This window comes from Labrus mixtus, chromosome 15 (genome assembly GCF_963584025.1).
Source record: "Labrus mixtus chromosome 15, fLabMix1.1, whole genome shotgun sequence".
Classification (NCBI taxonomy): Eukaryota; Metazoa; Chordata; class Actinopteri; order Labriformes; family Labridae; genus Labrus; species Labrus mixtus.
The window spans coordinates 7,468,612-7,485,856 of NC_083626.1; the positions used below are offsets into that span (position 1 = coordinate 7,468,612).

At 42.9% G+C, this 17,245-nt stretch overlaps 1 protein-coding gene and 1 long non-coding RNA gene across 2 annotated transcripts; one reads left to right on the plus strand and one right to left on the minus strand.

Moving 5' to 3' along the window:
- Positions 1-187: 187 nt before the first annotated feature.
- tti1 (TELO2 interacting protein 1) lies at positions 188-16,994 on the plus strand. Its single transcript, XM_061056844.1, has 14 exons — positions 188-334; positions 1,006-1,745; positions 2,334-2,671; positions 2,751-3,027; positions 4,008-4,185; positions 4,442-4,734; positions 4,980-5,396; positions 5,814-5,973; positions 6,506-6,676; positions 6,883-7,037; positions 7,332-7,472; positions 8,334-8,538; positions 14,426-14,513; positions 16,168-16,994. Exons 2-14 carry the CDS (start codon positions 1,020-1,022, stop codon positions 16,415-16,417), a joined length of 3,399 nt encoding a protein of 1,132 aa, XP_060912827.1. The 5' UTR covers positions 188-334; positions 1,006-1,019; the 3' UTR covers positions 16,418-16,994.
- Positions 14,589-14,895, minus strand: LOC132989308 (uncharacterized). Its single transcript, XR_009675905.1, has 2 exons — positions 14,852-14,895; positions 14,589-14,808 (listed from the first exon to the last, which is right to left on the minus strand). It is a non-coding gene; the product is annotated as an uncharacterized LOC132989308 (long non-coding RNA).
- Positions 16,995-17,245: the final 251 nt, after the last annotated feature.

Consider the following 17,245-nt stretch of genomic DNA (forward strand, 5'->3'; position numbering starts at 1 on the left):
ACTGCCCATACAACGTCGGAAATGTTTCATGCTAGTGGCTGAAGTAAAAAATTCATATAATAAGAGCAGAGTTATTCTAAAATACACTTCCCAATGTTTTGTTTTCCATCGTTAATCTGTATTTGGTTTTATTTTGAAACTACATCACCAAACCCGGAAGTTGTATTGCAGCTTTGTCAAAACATGTGAGCCCAGACGCAGAATGATGACGTTTCTCGTGAACAGAGTTCAGTAACTTCGCCACTATTCTACATATTTTCTATGTTTAAAATAAACCCTCTTCTTTGGACTTATCCTCCGCCTAGATGGCTCACTTATGTTAACTAACGTGACGGTAGGCTCCCTGTTTGTTGACGCTTGTATGCAGACTGAGAAACATGCTTGGTGCTGTCAGCTGACTTAAGAGACTACATAGATGCTTCAGATGTTCTGCTGAGCTACATAACCATAATGTTGTTATGCATCTGTTTCCTTACTTTAATAATTAGACCTCAAGACAGGGTTGTAGTTTAATAAATGTGCAAAGATTTAGATGACCACAGGATTAAAGAAGCCGTTCTTCATATTTTTACCTGATTACACAGAAAAGTCTTGATGGTAAAACCATGATGACCATAATAAATAGTGGCAACCTTCAGAAATTATTTCTCATCTTGATCACTGGCAGGTCAGACCAATTTATCAGGCATGGATGGTAGATTTTAAGTTTACTTGCACAGGCAGGTTTCTTTCAAGATTATTTTCTGTGTTTGTATAAAAAGTATTATACCATTTCTTTAGATTTGATTCACCATACTGGGGCAAAGTTTGAGGTTTCCAGCTCTTTAAAACACCAAAGGTTACAATTTAAGATTTTAAACGTTACCTTTAAAGATTATTGTTCAATATGGCAGATGAACACAAAGTATTAGAGCATATAATTAGCAGAAAGGCTAAATGTAAATCATTAAAGTTTGATTTATTTTCTTCTCCTATATTAATTGCACCAACCCCTCGCTGGTGAAGAAAGCCCTGCTGTCATGCCTCCCACCATGGCTCAGATCAGTGATCCAAAAATCGCTTTTGCCTACCTCCGCCCGGCATGTGTCCTGCTGACCCGAGAGCCCACTGTGACCAACGTGGACACTCTGAGCTCCCAGCTGAAAGAAGTCAACGACGCTACACTGCAGCAGCTCCAAGACTATGTTCTGTTCCCTCTTCGTTTTGTCCTCAAAGTCCCCGGGCCGAAGAAAGACAAGCTAGTTCAGGCGGTGGCTGAGGCCATCAGCTACGTCCTAGAAAACACTTGTGTCCAGAGCTGGGAGACCCTGCATGACCTCCTCTCTGAGCTCTGCCTCTGCCTGTGCTCTCCAACCGACCTTGGGAAACCTGCAGATACATCAGAGGAGCTACAGTCAGCTGTGCTGAGGTGCCTAACTGCACTTCTTCATGCTGCTTATGGTGATATTGTCTTCAAACTCTTTGAACCCATTATGCTGCCCGGACTTGGAGCTACCGTGTCCCTGCTGCTGGCTTTAGCAGAGAAGACAAAATCTAGAGATATTCAGGTATCAGCGTTGAAGTGCCTCCAGGCTCTGACTCTGCAGTGTGACTGTGATCAGGACCACGTAGTACCAACCTCAGAGGAGAGATGCTTGGTAGGCAGCATCGTGGCCTCGTTCCTACCTGGGATCACTGTGACTGTAGCCAGGATCATTACAGGAGACTTGAGACAAGGCCATGGAGTAACAGTCAGGGCCATCAAGGTACAGTGTCTCTGTTTTAATTTGAATTAGATGTTGTATTGTGGTGTACAGTGCTGTCATGCTGGAATATGTTAACTGTGTTTAACTTATTAGAAATTCATCATGTAATTGGTCATCATAGTCTGTACTTAATTTAGCAAGTAATTAATTTAAATAAATGATTTGAATGTATATATAAATATGTAAGCTATGAATAAACTTTGTATATAATTGCCTTGCACCACCTGCCACTTATGGGTGAGGACAAATTAGTCTATTAAAATGACCAGCTTGGCAAAATGAATGATACAAAACCTCTTTCTGTTGGATGGATGAGAAGAATAATAAATACATTTGAGGAAAAATCTGTGGAAAAAGTGTTGCTATCCAAGGGTTAGGGTTAGGGTCAGTGATTTGATTTCAGTTTCTTGTGCAAGCTCAATGTTCAGCAGCTTTTTAGTTCAAATAGATTTAGATAAAATGGTGTGGTTTCTGTATATGGATTTTTCCCTTCAAATTAAATACGTCTTCCATTATTGAGTCTAAAGTAAAAGAAAAATGTTATTATTATATCCTCTGTTTCGATCTCTTCTCCTTATTTATTGTCAGGTTTGGTCCAGGACTGTGGGGCTCGTCTTGGATGACGCTCAGCTTCAGGACGCTGAGTCCAATAAGACTCCGTCAACAGAACTCGGGAGAATCGGCCAGCTCGTGGTCCATCGAACAAAAGACTGGGTGAAGAATACAGCAGTGAAGCTGTGTGTGCTTCTGAAGAAGATCATCGCCTGCACCTCTGCTCACCAGCACTGGAGGGTCAGGCTGGAGATGGTGGAGCTGGATGACCACCTGCTGGACAGGTGTAGCCAGTCCCTGAAACAGTGTGTGGGACCCCTGCTGGAGGCGCTGGTGGGAGCCGTCAATGATGAGGAGCCCAGAGTCAGAGAGAGGTTTGGCATTTATATGAGGAAAAAAAGTCTAGACTACTTGTTAACAAGGTGTTTGATGACACTGCTCTCTATCCTCTAGGTGTGAGGTCACTCTCAGAGCGGTGTCTCAGAGAAATCAGAGCTGTAGCAGCAGAGGTGATAAAAGTAGCACGGCTCAGACCTTCACTGACGTGCTCTCAGAGAATCTCCACTCGTTGGCCACCTCGCTGCCCAGACTGATGAGGACCTCGGATGACCAGAAGAAGCTGTTTGTCCTCAACGTGTTTCTGGGATACATCAAACTGCTGGGGCCGCTTGTCTCTGTGGTGCTAAACTCCGCAGCACATTTAGAGAGGATTTCCAAAGCGTTAATGCAGGTAAAGTTTTTCTATATTATATTATCTTTTAAAAAATCGGCTTCATTAATGTTGTTTGTCACAGTAACTTATTTTGAATATGGAAACAAAAGGAGGTTGAAGATCTAGTGTTGATTCATTTATATATTTGTTGTATAAATATGTGAGTGTTAATGAAGTGAATGCATCCATGTGACTGAACTGTTCTGGACATTCTTCACATTTTAAAAGTTTAGCTTTTTAAAGATTTGATTGGATGGCAGGTGTCACATGACGGACGTGATCAGTGCATGATGGGCTTCTGGCAGTGTCAGATCTTATCTATGATCAATGAAGTGTCATGTAGTTAATTAATAACAATAATAATAATAATAATAATAATAATAGACTTTATTTGGCATGGACATCACAGATACATTGGACGAATCAGATGCATTGTTTCAGTGTTTTAGCAAGCATGCTAGTTCTCAACACCTGTCCACAGGAGGCTTTTGAAAGGAAAACAATTAAAAATAGGGAGAAAAGCGATAAAACCGAGAAAACAATAAGGAGAGAATGAATAAATACACTTAAACTGTAGAGCAAAGGCAGCATGATCAAACAATAAACCAGTCAGAAGCTGTTCATGTGAGCACTGTTGTTTTGATTTTAGCCATTGTTTGAGTCCTCTGTTAAAAGCATTACTGTTGCTGATAGGGGACAAGGTGCGTCCCGCTTGAGAGGAACAAATTAAGTTTAAAATACTGGAGTTCCCAGCTAATACGGGATGGTTTGACACCCCTAGTGAAACAGGAGAAGACAAAGCTGTCTTACTAACTGTGGGAATACAAGGAAGCTTCAGGCAGTGTGCAGGGAGAACCCTCATGGAGTCTGCATTCGCTTGCTTTCCGCTCTTGTCTCTGATCTATTATTGCAGATAAGTTTAGCTGCAGTCTAAAGAAGTTACAAGTCAACGCAAAGCCCCAAAGTGTTGAATAATCCACTCCTGTGTGCCTGTTCAGGTGCTGGACCTGGATGTGATGGATGTTCGCATCGTGGAGGAGAGGAGTTATGCTGCGACCATAGAGACGACCCCGGGCTCCGCTGATTCATGCTTCGCTCGCACACAGAGGAAACACTTTCTCTACTTCACAGATGAGAAGATCTTCTCTGTTCTCATGGAGATCTGTCGGACTCTGGGTATGAGAAATCGGTATCACAATGATCTACATTACGCTTCTCGCCCCTCTGGATACATAACCATGCACTTCATGTGGCTCAAAATGATTCACATAAAGAAGTTATTAAAAAAAAGTTAGACCATGACGGATTTTGAAGGCTAGTACGTTTACATAACGGAGTATGGCTAGCTATATATTGTGCCTCTTTGTTTACTTATTTTATAAAGTTTGACAGCCCTCCTATACCAAGCAACTTTTCTCTTTCTTATCTTTAGGTTACTATGGCAACCTCTACCTGCTGACAGATCACTTCCTGGATCTGTACCAACAGTCTTCGTCATACAGAAAGCAGGCGGCCATGGTGTTGAATGAGATTGTGAGAGGCGCTGCAGCCATTGATGTGGTGACAGAGGGTCAGAGTTTGACGGGTCAAGTCCGTGGACACTCGGTGAACCAGGAAGACCTCACAGCTGCAGTGGCGTCTGTGATGGAGGAATACATAAGTCTGAAGAACTGGCACTTAATAACTGTGAGTGAAGAGACGGAGAGGGACCGACAGGACCAGCAGGTGAGGATAGTTTCATCTGTGGAGGCTTTGACTAACTTTGTATTGAACTTGGATGCAGGTTTAGTTACAGCTCAGATGACTAATCCTCGAAATAATCATAAATCAACCAGTTTGAGGCACATTTAAAGGAGTAGTTCATCATTTCAGTAAATATTCTGATCACTTTCTTTGAGTCATAAAGAGTGATACCACTTTAAAAACTATGTGATGCACGCTAACTTTCTGTGTCTTTTGTCTCTCTGTAGCTTCTCAGCCCATCCAGACTGCTCTCCATATCCAACAGCGATTTCAGCAACTCTGACTCAAACTGTCTACAAGTGATTTCTTCTAAAATAAACTCTCCGTGCACCTCAACTTCCACCTCCACGATCCACCAGCTCAACAGTAACATCTGGCAGCTGTGCATCCAGCTGGAGGGCATCGCCTGCTTTGCTCAAACTCTGGGGCGGGACTTTCGTCCATTGTTGATGACATCACTGTACCCCGTTCTGGAGAAAGCTGGGGAGGAGACTCTTTTGGTGAGCCAGGCGGCGCTCGGCTCCATGTGGGACCTCAGCAGAGCCTGCGGTTACTCCTCCCTGAAGGAGCTGATCAATGAGAACTCGGACTACCTGCTCAATGACATTTCGCTGAACCTGCAGAGGCTCAGCCAGCATCCACAGGTGACGTGTTTTCAGTTTGGCAAGCTATTAGAATGTGCAGTTATACACAGTGGTATAAGACAAAGAGGAAGAATATGAAACAGGAGCCAATGTCATGAATTCTGTTTTCTGAAGCATCATCATCTTTTGGTCAATCAACATGTTTCTTGAGATTTATATTTTAGTATGTGTGCCGCTCAGCGCCCACCGATTTTGATGACGAGGTCCAGAGTCAGAAAGTCGATATGTTTAATTGAAATAAATACTAGATGATAAAAACTAATCTCGTCTCAGTGAAACTTAAAATGCTTGTAATAATGAGACATCATCCCTAATTGTCCGCTGGTCTGCATTTCAAAGAACTTACAACAAAACTTTAAAACCTTCCCTGCTGACCCCTGAGCATGTATTTTAACCTCCTCTCGTCTCGTTGGCCAGGCTCCGCGGGTGTTGACAGTGATGTTAACGCACTCTGACTGCAGCCTGCTGCCTCTGGTCGGAGACATCGTTCAGGATGTGCTGATGGCTCTGGATCTGAGCTACGACCACACAGCTGCTCTCTTCTGCTCCGTGCTGCACGCCCTCATGAAGGCACTGGGTGAGGAGAAGTGATGTCGACTCAGTTATCACGTACGGTTAGAGTACAAAGGATGAGGAACAATCTGAATATGTGGCTTTTGTGACTCTTCTATCTCACATGGCGTTACTGTATGTTACATAGAATATCGCTCCCTACCACATCAAGTGTCTTGAGATATTTGTTGTGAATCGGGGCTCTACATAAGATGATTTATTGAGAGTTTAAAAAAGTTTCTGAGGCCCTCTTAACCTTAATATAATTTAAATACAGATGAGTTGTTAGTTTTTGACATTCTTATGATCAGATTTAAAGACAAGACTACTGAAAAATAAAAATCTACAAGGGTTTAAATCAGATAACTCCTAATTCTGCAGCTCAGTGAAAGAAAAGTAAGTACAGACTAGAATCTTTATCGTTTGATTGAAAGGTGATCTCTGAGAAGCTTTGCATTCACATCATGAGTGTAGAAAAATGTTTATGCACCTGTGTCGCTTCAGAAACCTCACTGTGTCACTAAACTAACCTCTGTGTTGTTCTTTTTTTCCTTTAGCGAGATGGTTTCCCTCCAGTTGTGGTCGTACAACGGAGTCCGCCCAATCTAAGAAATCCTCGGGTCATGAAGAAGTCTTCGACATCCGCCAGTTCATACTGGATTACAGCAAGCAGAAAGAGCTGGCAGAGGGCATTGGAATAGAGGAGGATGCATCCGTTGAAGATCTAGGTAATTCAGCTCGCAGCCAGTTTGAAGGGGAAAGGACAAAAGACATCATACACTGTTGAGATTGTATTACATGACAGTTTTCAGAGGCAGAACTTAGTTATGGGGATAGGAAATAAAGAATAAATAAGAACAATAACCACCAACAACAACATTGTGTTGTCGAGCAGTCAATCATCTTCCGTCTCCCCCTCTCTGTCTCTTATCAGAAGCCCCTGCCCCCACCGAGTGTGAGGAGGATGCTGAAGATATCTACGGTCCCGATGTGAAACCAGAGCTCCCTCCTCACCTCAGCATCACCAAAGACGTCATGGAGCGCTGCATCCATCTGCTGTCAGACCCCAGCCTGAGGGTCCGACTCAAGGTACCGCAGCTTTCTTTGTGACTCAATATGGCTCCATCAACTGTCTCTTTTAGTGAAGTTTTTTAAAAGTTGTTTAAAACTCACTTGTATGTAAGCACTGTGTCCTTAAAAAGTGTAATATTCACAATCCTTATGTGGTTTTTATGTTGACATTTTCTGCTTTAATTGGCATCCCTGTGCAGCACCTTGTAACCTCGGTATTAAAAGGTGCTTTATAAATAATGCTTATCTTCTACCTTAGTGTCTAGAAGCTTGAGAAGTGTATTAAATGTTGCTCTGCGTGACTCACCTCAGGTCCTGGATGTGCTGGAGCTTTGTGTTTGTGTTCTGAGTGAGAAAGAAAATGAGCTGCTGCCTATGGCTCATCGCTGCTGGCCCCCCCTCCTACAGAGACTCACAGCTGACGACCCTTTAGCCGTCCTCAGAGCCTTCAGGGTAAGTGGAGCGAGTCTCTTCCTATGCAATCTTCTCACAGTATATTTTAACTTACTCTATAAATAAGGCTTGCATTCACATCTGGAGTCTCTTATTGTTAATCACTTTATGTTAAAGTTATATTAAAGGGGACATATTATGAGAAATCCTCTTCTACAGTGTTTTTGAACATATATTTGGGTAACCTGAGTGTCTACTGACCCACAAAATGTGAAAGAAACCCATCCAGTCCTTTGTTTGTGGTCTGCATAAGTCTTACAACACAGAGAAAAATGCTCCGTTTCAAATATGCTCCTTGTGATGTCACAGTGGGATTCTGGTAAACAAATCCCCGCCCCTCCCCTGGTATCTCCACTCATGGACTCCACCTCCAGCCTCGAACAAAACTTTAGCGCAGGTCCGCCATTTTTATTCTCTCTACAGAGGAGTGATGTCTACGGGGAAAACTCAGGGGGGGCTCATTGGATTTAAAGAGACACATACACCAAAACGGAGCGTTCTGAGAGAGCTGGTTTATACAGGGTCACAAACCTCCTCTGGTGCTTGATTCATGTTATATTTTGACCAAAGCACAGCACAGATGTTTCATTTAGACCACAGGGGGACTGTTTGAAAAGGTGGAGAAGGAGGCTAATATGTCCTCTTTAAATTGTAAGGTGCAAATCACTTCATGTAAAACTGCAGCAGCTGTAGAGATCTGACAACATATTCAAATATTAGTTACCATTGGGTGACGTTGCCCAGGTTTTTTCCGTGTTTATTTACTCTCTGTGGAGACACTAAACGGACATCTTGTTTTGTACTTTATTTAAAGGCTGCTGTGTATATAAATAAACGCTTGTTTCTCTCTCTCTCTGCCAGGTGCTGTGCACGCTGGGTGATACGTGTGGGGACTTCCTGAGGAGGAGGGTTTCTAAAGAAGTTCTGCCCAAACTGAGCTCCTCGCTGACACGACAGGCTCCGATCAGTGCCAAAGCAGGACCCGTCTACACACACACCCTGGCCTACAAATTACAGCTGGCTGTTCTTCAGGGGCTGGGCTCACTGTGCCAGAGGCTGGACCTGGGTAAGAGAATAAAAAGAACTCACTCTCAAAGAGCAGACATTCAACATGATCCCATAAGTTTGTTATGATTCAAAATGTAACAATGATCCCGTCGTCATGACAATATATCAAGTTTGTTAATCAAGATTAACGTTATGCATAGGATTTGATTTTGGTGACCTGCAGGCACAACCTTTCTGTCATGGCAAGACTAGGGAGGGCACTGCTCCTGGATAAAGTTTTCCAGGAGAGGGTTCCAGTCCATAGCTTTCCCTAAAGCCCCAAATAGTGGCTACCTTAATTTTGCCAAATTAATTTTTCTCTCTTCCCTCATGAAAATGGGGAACAGGGGGGACAGTGTACCCTGGCTCTGCCTTTCCTGTCTTTCTACAGACTCTCTCTTTTCTGTAATTTTTCACACTAGCTAGAGGTTGTGTTTTATTCTTTTTTTAAAACAAGAACGCAAAGCACAAAGAAGTTCTACAGGTGGTGTTATGTCCGGTGAGAGCCAGCATGGAGGGAGGTAGCTTTGGGATGCACAGAGCTTCCAGCTAGTTTTACAGTTGAGTTGTGGGTGCCATTGGGTGCCATGTGGAAGGGTAGATAGTATCAGCGTTGTCAATACCTGGAGCTTGCCGGAGGTTGGGTTGGAGAGGCTGTTTGGGTCGTGGCGAGCCTAAGCACCAGGTGGTAGGTTAGGTAGGTATCAGTTGGCCAAAAGCATTGGGATGAAGTCCCAATGAGTGTGTGTATGGGAGGGGGTTCCTCTCTGAGCGCTCATCCTTCTTATTAGGGCTCAAGTTTCTTGTGTTTATTGTCAATCAAATGAAATGTGGAAGTGAAAGCTTTTCTGCATACAGCCAAAGTTAACAGGAAAAAGACATGATACCCTTCAGATCAGCCACAGAGAGCACTTTGACTCTTTTACCACCAGATGGCACTCTTGTGTTACAATGAAAAACCAAAAAAGGGGTAACAGCAGGAGTCAGTCTGTCTCAATTCTTCTGCTCAGTTTTATTATAAAGATCTGAAGATTCAGTACACTTTTACATCTTGAAAAATCAAGATGTAGTGCACCTGTTTTTACTCGCTTGATAAATCCGAATCATTTGATATATCTTCCTTTGTTGATAGCACATACTGCACCTCAGCACATCCAACACATTACAGTGTGAAACAATTATCCATGCCTTTACCACTCGTGCATCAAATCACACAATGCTCAGTGGAATGTCAAAGTGGCAGTGCTTCAATTTAACACATAGTGAAGATGACTTTGAACACACAGTTACCACAGCCAGCTCACCAACATGATCCTCCTGAATCCTTCGCTGCTCTAACACAAGAAAAAAACTGCAGCAACAACTGTTCTCCCTCAAGCTCCACTTCACCACAAACAAGCAAGAAAAACGCTGTGAAATCTGCACGACAATCAGCAAATGAAGAAGCCACAGAAGATCTTGAATAACTCAAGGCATCAAATGGGTTTAGAGTTGTGTATTTTGTGCTTGGCATAGTTTCAGCAGCACAACTCAAGATGTTCGTTCTAAGTGTCCTGGTGGCTCAGAACCAGTGTGTTACCAATGAGGTAATCATGAGCCGCTCGTCTAATTGTACATCAATCATTTTGTTCATTTCGCACGGTGACGATCCAGCTTTCTAACACTGCTAAATACAAACTGAATATACCGGGAGCATATTCTTCAGCGTGCGACTTCTTTACGCCTCATTTCTAGTTGAATGTGCGTAGGTTGGAAGGGAGAAGTGCTTTTCAGACTACTTGATGAAAATATCTGGCTCCTTACAAATGAATGCGGTGATTGCAATCAGCTATAGAGATCATTGGAGAAGAGCGTTTAGATGCTTTAAGTGGTAATGATATGAACTCCTGCTTTCCACGGACAGTATGAAAGAGAGCGTTGAAGGAGTGATAAATCAGTGCACACAGGTTTCACACTGCCATGATGAAAGGGGCTCAAGTTTGCACATTTTCGAATTTAAAATTTCACTAAACAAAAATCTGTTCCTTAAATCTTATTGTGTCATATGACAGACCATACGAGTCTTTTCCCCAACTGGGAAGTCCTGGGTTTTGATTTTGAGTCACAGTATCTTCTCGTTTTTCATCTTCATTTCCCGATGTGGAGCATGCTGATGGTGTGAACATCACACACACACACTGCACCCTGCTGCTGAAGCTCATCACTGAGGGTGAAAAGTTTTCTGCTTTTCACAGAGACACTGTGTCACAGAGGAAGCAGGTTTTTTTTTAAATTTCTTCTGCAAAGCCAGTGTAGCAGTGACAGGTCGGCAGTTCAAAAGGAATTTCCAACTGTGGGAATGGAGAGGGAAAAATGTAGAAGTGGAGATTCTATTTAATGTCTTTTAAAATAAGATGTAATATGAGAAGATGTAAACGTTTGTCTGAAGAACATCAGAGAGAATTAAAACAAATAGAACAGAATACATTTAGAATAGAGGTCAGGGGCAACGATCAATTCAATTACTGTCCGGAACAAATCATGTGAAGCTGACGTTCTCTTCCACTGGGATGTAATCTGTAGTATCCAGTCTGTTCCATCAGCAGAGATTCTGTGTAGGAATATAAGGTCCTTTACTGTTCAGAAGTGACTGAAATTGTTTGTTAGTTTCAGTAGTGGAGGGTGTGTGGTTGGGGGTTCACAGTGGGGGTGAATAGGTCTGCTTCAACAAGTAGACGACCCTGCAGCAGTGATGAAGAGGGGATTCTTTTGTTCTTATTGGTTTTGGAGGAAGAAGAACATTTCTGGATTAATACTCACCTTAGAAGTCCACATTTGGTAGCAGTAAGCTTTTAGCCATCAATCACTTCTGTATCGGTGCTCGTCAGTCAGAGTTGGTGCTTTCACTTTTTGAGCTTTGAGATGTGGTGCAAAGAAAAGGTGAGAAACGTCATCATGTGTGCAGCAGCTGAAAAACCATCTGTGCCTGTCTCTAATTGTAGAGAAAATGTGACATATGGCGTTTGATCTGAGGAGTTTGAATCACTTTTCCACTTTGGTGCAAAAAAATAATAATAATTAGGACCCCCAGTTTGAGTCAAATCACACGAGTACAAACACTCCCATGAAATATTCCTCTGTTATCATGTCAGGCTTCCTTTCAAAATATTCAACAAATATGCAATATTGTTGTTTTAATGAAACTTGTTTTCAAATACAGACTGCTGTGGTATCCTTCCTACCCATCACTAGCATTAGCATTTAGCAGCTTGAGAGTGAAATATTTCCCTAAGGTGTTTGTGGAGATAAACCGAGATTGCTCTGTCATTACTTACTTTTAACTTACAGAGCCTTGAGCACCCCAAGGACGATCTCAAGGACTGTTTAGTGTTTCACATCTGTTCCTTTACTTCTAATGAAACACAAAGTAGTAAACTGTAACCCATTTAAGGAGGATGTTTGTTTGTTTGTTTGTTTGTTTGTTTAACAAAGTACACTCATCCCAGCAGATCAGCAGTTTTTAAGATTCTCTAACCAGCCAGTCTGATACCAACAATCCATCCATTTCCATTCCATGTTTCTCCTCTTTCTGATATCTGGTCTTAACCATTTAACCTCTTGACTCTGTCCATGATGCCTCCCACATGATTGGCTTATAAGATATATGCATTAACTAATGTGCAGGTGTAACTCGTAATGTGACCATTTAGGTTATTATGTTTTTTTATGGTCGCATATATGTTGTTATTTATTTGTGAGAAACTTTTTCAGATTCAAAGTGTCTCTCCTTGAAATAGGGATCATTCATATATGAAGTTGCATCGGGTTCAGGTCTACGATGAGGCAGCGAAAGTCAAACTCTGTCTTCAGGTCTCGGGGAATGGGGTCGAGTTTCTGTGACAGTTTAATGTCCGTGCAGCCATGATGGAAATATTTAAGCTGTTTGAAATTCAAGGACACTAGCACAGCAGAATCTCTGCACAGAGTACCAACACTCCAGTGATGTACCATTTGAATTAGAGGAGAATTCATACCCTACATTCATGTTTCCTGCTCTGTCCTGACAGGCAGCTCTCTCACTGTTAAGTAGGAGACCATTGGGATTCAAATTAGGGATACACTGATTCATCGGTTCAACATCGGCCCTTCTGACAGACATCAGCACATCTGCAATGTGGCATGAGCCGATGTCAGTAGCCGATGTTTATTTGCACAATTTCCCAGTTTTGCCACAATTTCCCAGTTTATTTCCACAATTTCCCAGTTTGGGATCAATAAAGTAATTCTATTCTATTATATTTTATTGTTGTGCCAAATCAATTTAATGCTGACATCTAGTACCCCCTAACTACTGATTCAGAGAAGTTGGCCTTAATGGGAATACGACCTGCATCCTAGTTTGATTGGGACCCCCCCCTGGTACTCATGATGCATCATTTTCAGATTGGAGGGTCTCAGAATAGCACGTGTAATTACTATGTTTAAGTAAATGAGACAGTGTGCTTGTGTTTCATTCATAAAGAGAACTGCAGATTAGCAGAAAAAGCCGTCTCCAACGATTGCATGATTACCACTGGAGACTACAAAAAGGCAACTGCAGCAACATTGCTTCCTACAAGCCTCAAACGACTGATGTGCAACCAAGAAAAAAAAACATCCTTTAAGATGCTTTCGCTTGATTTTTTTTTTTCTCGGTGGCACTTGACATGGTGCCTCCTTCACATCCGAACGAGGGGAGGCTTGGCGTTGAAAACGGACAGAATGTGAAGGAGCCAGGGAGAAACAGTCAGCGGCTGCAGCCCTGCTCATGTGAATACCGATTTGGCTACAGCTTACCTCTGGGACGCCTGCAGCAAGCCAATTACAGAGCCCCAGTCACAGAGAGAGAAAGACAGAAACCCAGATTGACTGAAGCAAATAATACGTTTCAGCCCCAGTGCTAGCTTCAACTCCGATTCCACCCTCTTCTTCATTTACCACTAAATCTAACAGCACCTGGCCCCTCTCCTCTTTTAAGTATTTCTCACTTCTCTGCTTCCCTCCCAGCACCTTGATTGCACAAAAGACTACAGGCTACAAGTGCGGCACCAGCAAGGGAGGAAGAAAGGAGGATAAAAGCAGTCGCTAAATAATCCCATTTAACTCTGAAATGTGCACTGCTGCTTTTATTCTCGACACACAGCGAGCAGGCCCCGGTTCAAGCCGAGTGTGGGTTGCATTGGCAAATAGAGCAAGCGGAGAGAGAGAGAGAGAGACATGTTTTGAAATGAGGCTTGAAAGGCAGCCCACTATGCAGCTTAGGGAATCTCTGAGGGGTCTGCTGGGAGATATGGAGAGAGTGAGAGATGGGGAGAGGAGATGAAAGAGTGGAGAGAAGTCAAGTGGGTGGAGGGAGGGAGCAAGAGCTGGCAAGGTTATGAAAGGTGCGTTTAAAGAGGGGGGGGGAGAGGGGAGAAGGAAGGCAAGTGGGCCAATGTACGTGAAACCGCAGGTGGCGTAAATAAAAATAGATGAAGAGGGAGCAAAGAGATGTAGCCCTGTTCACACACATCCACTCCTCAAAAAAGAGGGATGTGTGAAGTCCAGTGAAACAGCCCGCTGTGAAATTTCTCCTTAGCAGTTTCTCTCAGCTCATTAGGAGTGAGAGAAGGTAAAAGTCCTGGCATGTTCCATGTCTCCCCCCCCCCCTTTCTCTTTCATCTTCTTCTCTTTCCCTTTAATCTTTCTTCCTACTCGTTTTCCAATCAACCGTCTTACGGAGCGACGCAAGTTTGCCGGCAACTGTGATTACATATGCGTTTTTCTGAGAGCTTTTGAAAGTAGCTGAAATTGACTGAGATTCTTCATCTCTGACTGATGTTGTGTAAAATGATCTTTGCCAGAAGTGAAGGAATATACGTCTCATAGTCGTTTTTTTTGTTTCTCAGGTGAAGCAGATCTGGATGCTGTTCGTGAGGCCTGCCTGCCCTACCTGAGCTCTAGGCAACCAATCAGAGTGCAAGAGGCCAGTGTGAGGTGAGTCTTTATCCAGGAATAAACGTTGAACAAGTCTGAGCCTTTTACATGATTAGATTTAGAGTTAAAAAAAAAAAAAGCCAAATTCTATTTCTTAACTTTTGACCTCATATTTCAAAAACTACATTAGTCGATAAACTCTCAGCATGAACAACAACATGACGTGATGAATCATGACAGGACAACAAAATCGACTCCAGCTGAAATCAAAAGTCATTCTCCTGATTGGTCGACCGTTCTCTCGTTGACCCTCAGCTATACCGGGACATGTCTGAAGCTCTTAGCATCATAATTCCTTTGAGGGCTGCAGGATAGTACGGACAACAATGAGATGTGACGTCATCTCTTCTTGGCATCACTCTAACAACCCCCCCCCCCCCCCCCCCCCCCCACTGAACAGTCTGCCAGTGCAGATAAGTGCTGCAGCTTAAAACATTGCAGCGCTGTGTGGTTAATCACTGGGTCTGAAAAGTGCCAGAAATCAGCAAAACAATACTTCCAGAAGTTTAACCACTTCCAGCACAGATCAGTGTCCCTTTTGCTTGATATGTAATAGTCTTAACATTAAACAATAATATGAATATAAATACCTGACCATTAACCATGCAGACGTATCATTTTCACAAGAAAGCTTTGACTGAACATCACACACTTTTAGGCTGTTGTTTTTTTTTCTTGCAGAGATGGAATTGAAATTAGCTTGATGATATAATAGCTAGTGTTGGAATCAAGACCACACTAACCGAGACCAAGATCACAGTGCTCCGAGACCGAGAAGAGACCAAGACATTTAGGGATCGAGACCAAGTCAAGCCCAAGACATTTAGGGGTCGAGACCAAGACATACCCTAGACCACAATGCTCTGAGACCAAGAAGAGACATTCAGGGGTCGAGACTGAGTCAAGACCAAGACCAAAAAATATCACTGAAAAACCATCTTATTGCATGCAGCGGGCGTGTTACTCACGGAGACCGTCCATTGCTATAAACCAATACCCAGAAACAAAGACCCCAAAAATCAGCAAAAAAAAAAAGCAAAAGGGGCGCCAGTGGATGAGTGGTTAGTTTGGGCCCCCCATTACGAAGGCTGTAGCTTTCAAAGTGGGCGGCCTGGGTATAAATCTGATTTGTGGCTCATTTTAGGAATGTCACTGCAACAAATGGAGACGGTGACAAAGACAGTTTTCCAATATTCACTGAGCAATGTCGGAACATCACAGAACACACGCAACAGGGAACATGCACGATCCATGAAACTTTAACCTCAGAGAGTGTGGCTTAACAACAGCGTAATGTTTTCAACAATGTCAACATAATGAAGAGGAGAAAATACCATCGTCGTTAAATAATATTTCAAATGGTGATTTCCGAGTTTGTAAGATATTGTTTTGAAAGAGTTAGTCCTGACTGATTAAACCTGGTCGTTAAATACTATATAAGAGGTAACAGAGGTAACAGAAACATCCTGGAGGATCATGCTGATCTTGCCGTCAAACTGTCGGACTGCAGTCCAAAGCGTAAAGCTGCTGTGTTCTGCTCAGTCTGTCACTTTGGATTTCATGAAGGTGTTTTTTTTTTACATGCTATAAATGTTAGGCATATTACTAAAATACAGCCCAGAGCTAATCCTCTCTCTTAAACTCCTCTCCTCAGCGTTTTCCGACACTTAATCCAGGTGGATCCGGATGCCTTGTGGTTCACTCTGAATGAGCTCCACTGCCCGACCTCCTACGTCCCGCCTCACCCCGACCTCCAGCCGGTGCAGCTGAGCGGAATGGGCCGACCGAGAGACGAGTACTCGGATAACGTGCTGAAGCTGCTGCAGGAGGAATTTGGCTCGGTCGCTGAGGCGGTCGACCAGCCAGGCCTCGCTAATGAGCCAGTGATTGATGTGACTGACTGATCTCGCTCAAACAGACGGCTCGCCACTGACTCCAGCAAGTCAATTAACTGAAGGAAAAAAATCTGACAATTGTGCCAAACAGCAGCCATCAGATATGCTGTGTGATAACCTTCATGGTGTAAACAGCTCTGATAAAGCAGCAAAGGGTACAAAAGGAAAACTGTCAATGAAGCAATGTCTCCTGCCGTTCACTCTCCTGCTGCAGGTGTCTGTAGCAGGAACACTTCAGACAGCTCTTTTACATCAGGAGACATGCAGTGACAGCGCTGAAGGCTCTTATTTCACCACAAGGCTCAGATGAGACGTACCTTTTCCATTCAGTCTTCTGTTCTCTGTTGATATTCATGTCTTTTTATTTTATTAAGAATATGTTATATTCAAGATGTAGATCTGAACACGTGGGATCTTTTAATCTGGCTCTTGGCCCAGATAAAGAGACTGTTCATGACCCTTAAAGATTCATTAAAAACACACAAAATGCTTTCAAAGAGGTTTTTATTACACATCATCTTGTAGCCACTAGGGCTGTCACAGTACCAGAATTTTAAACTTCAATAAGATACCAGTGAATATTAAACTCTAACGATACCTGTTTTAATACCATGGCATCAAAAATTACAAGTTCAAGGAACCCAAAATGAGCAAATGTCTTGTTTTCAATTCCCAAAAATTGCGAGCAAACATGTGCACACTGTCTGATTGTAATACTCCTGTGATGGCCGTGACTAATTGCTCATTCGGACATGCACAGAATGGAGCTGGCTGGTCAGGTGAGGGAAGTCAGAGAGGTTTGAGAGAATGCGTTGTCAGTTTTGGTCTCTTCATTTA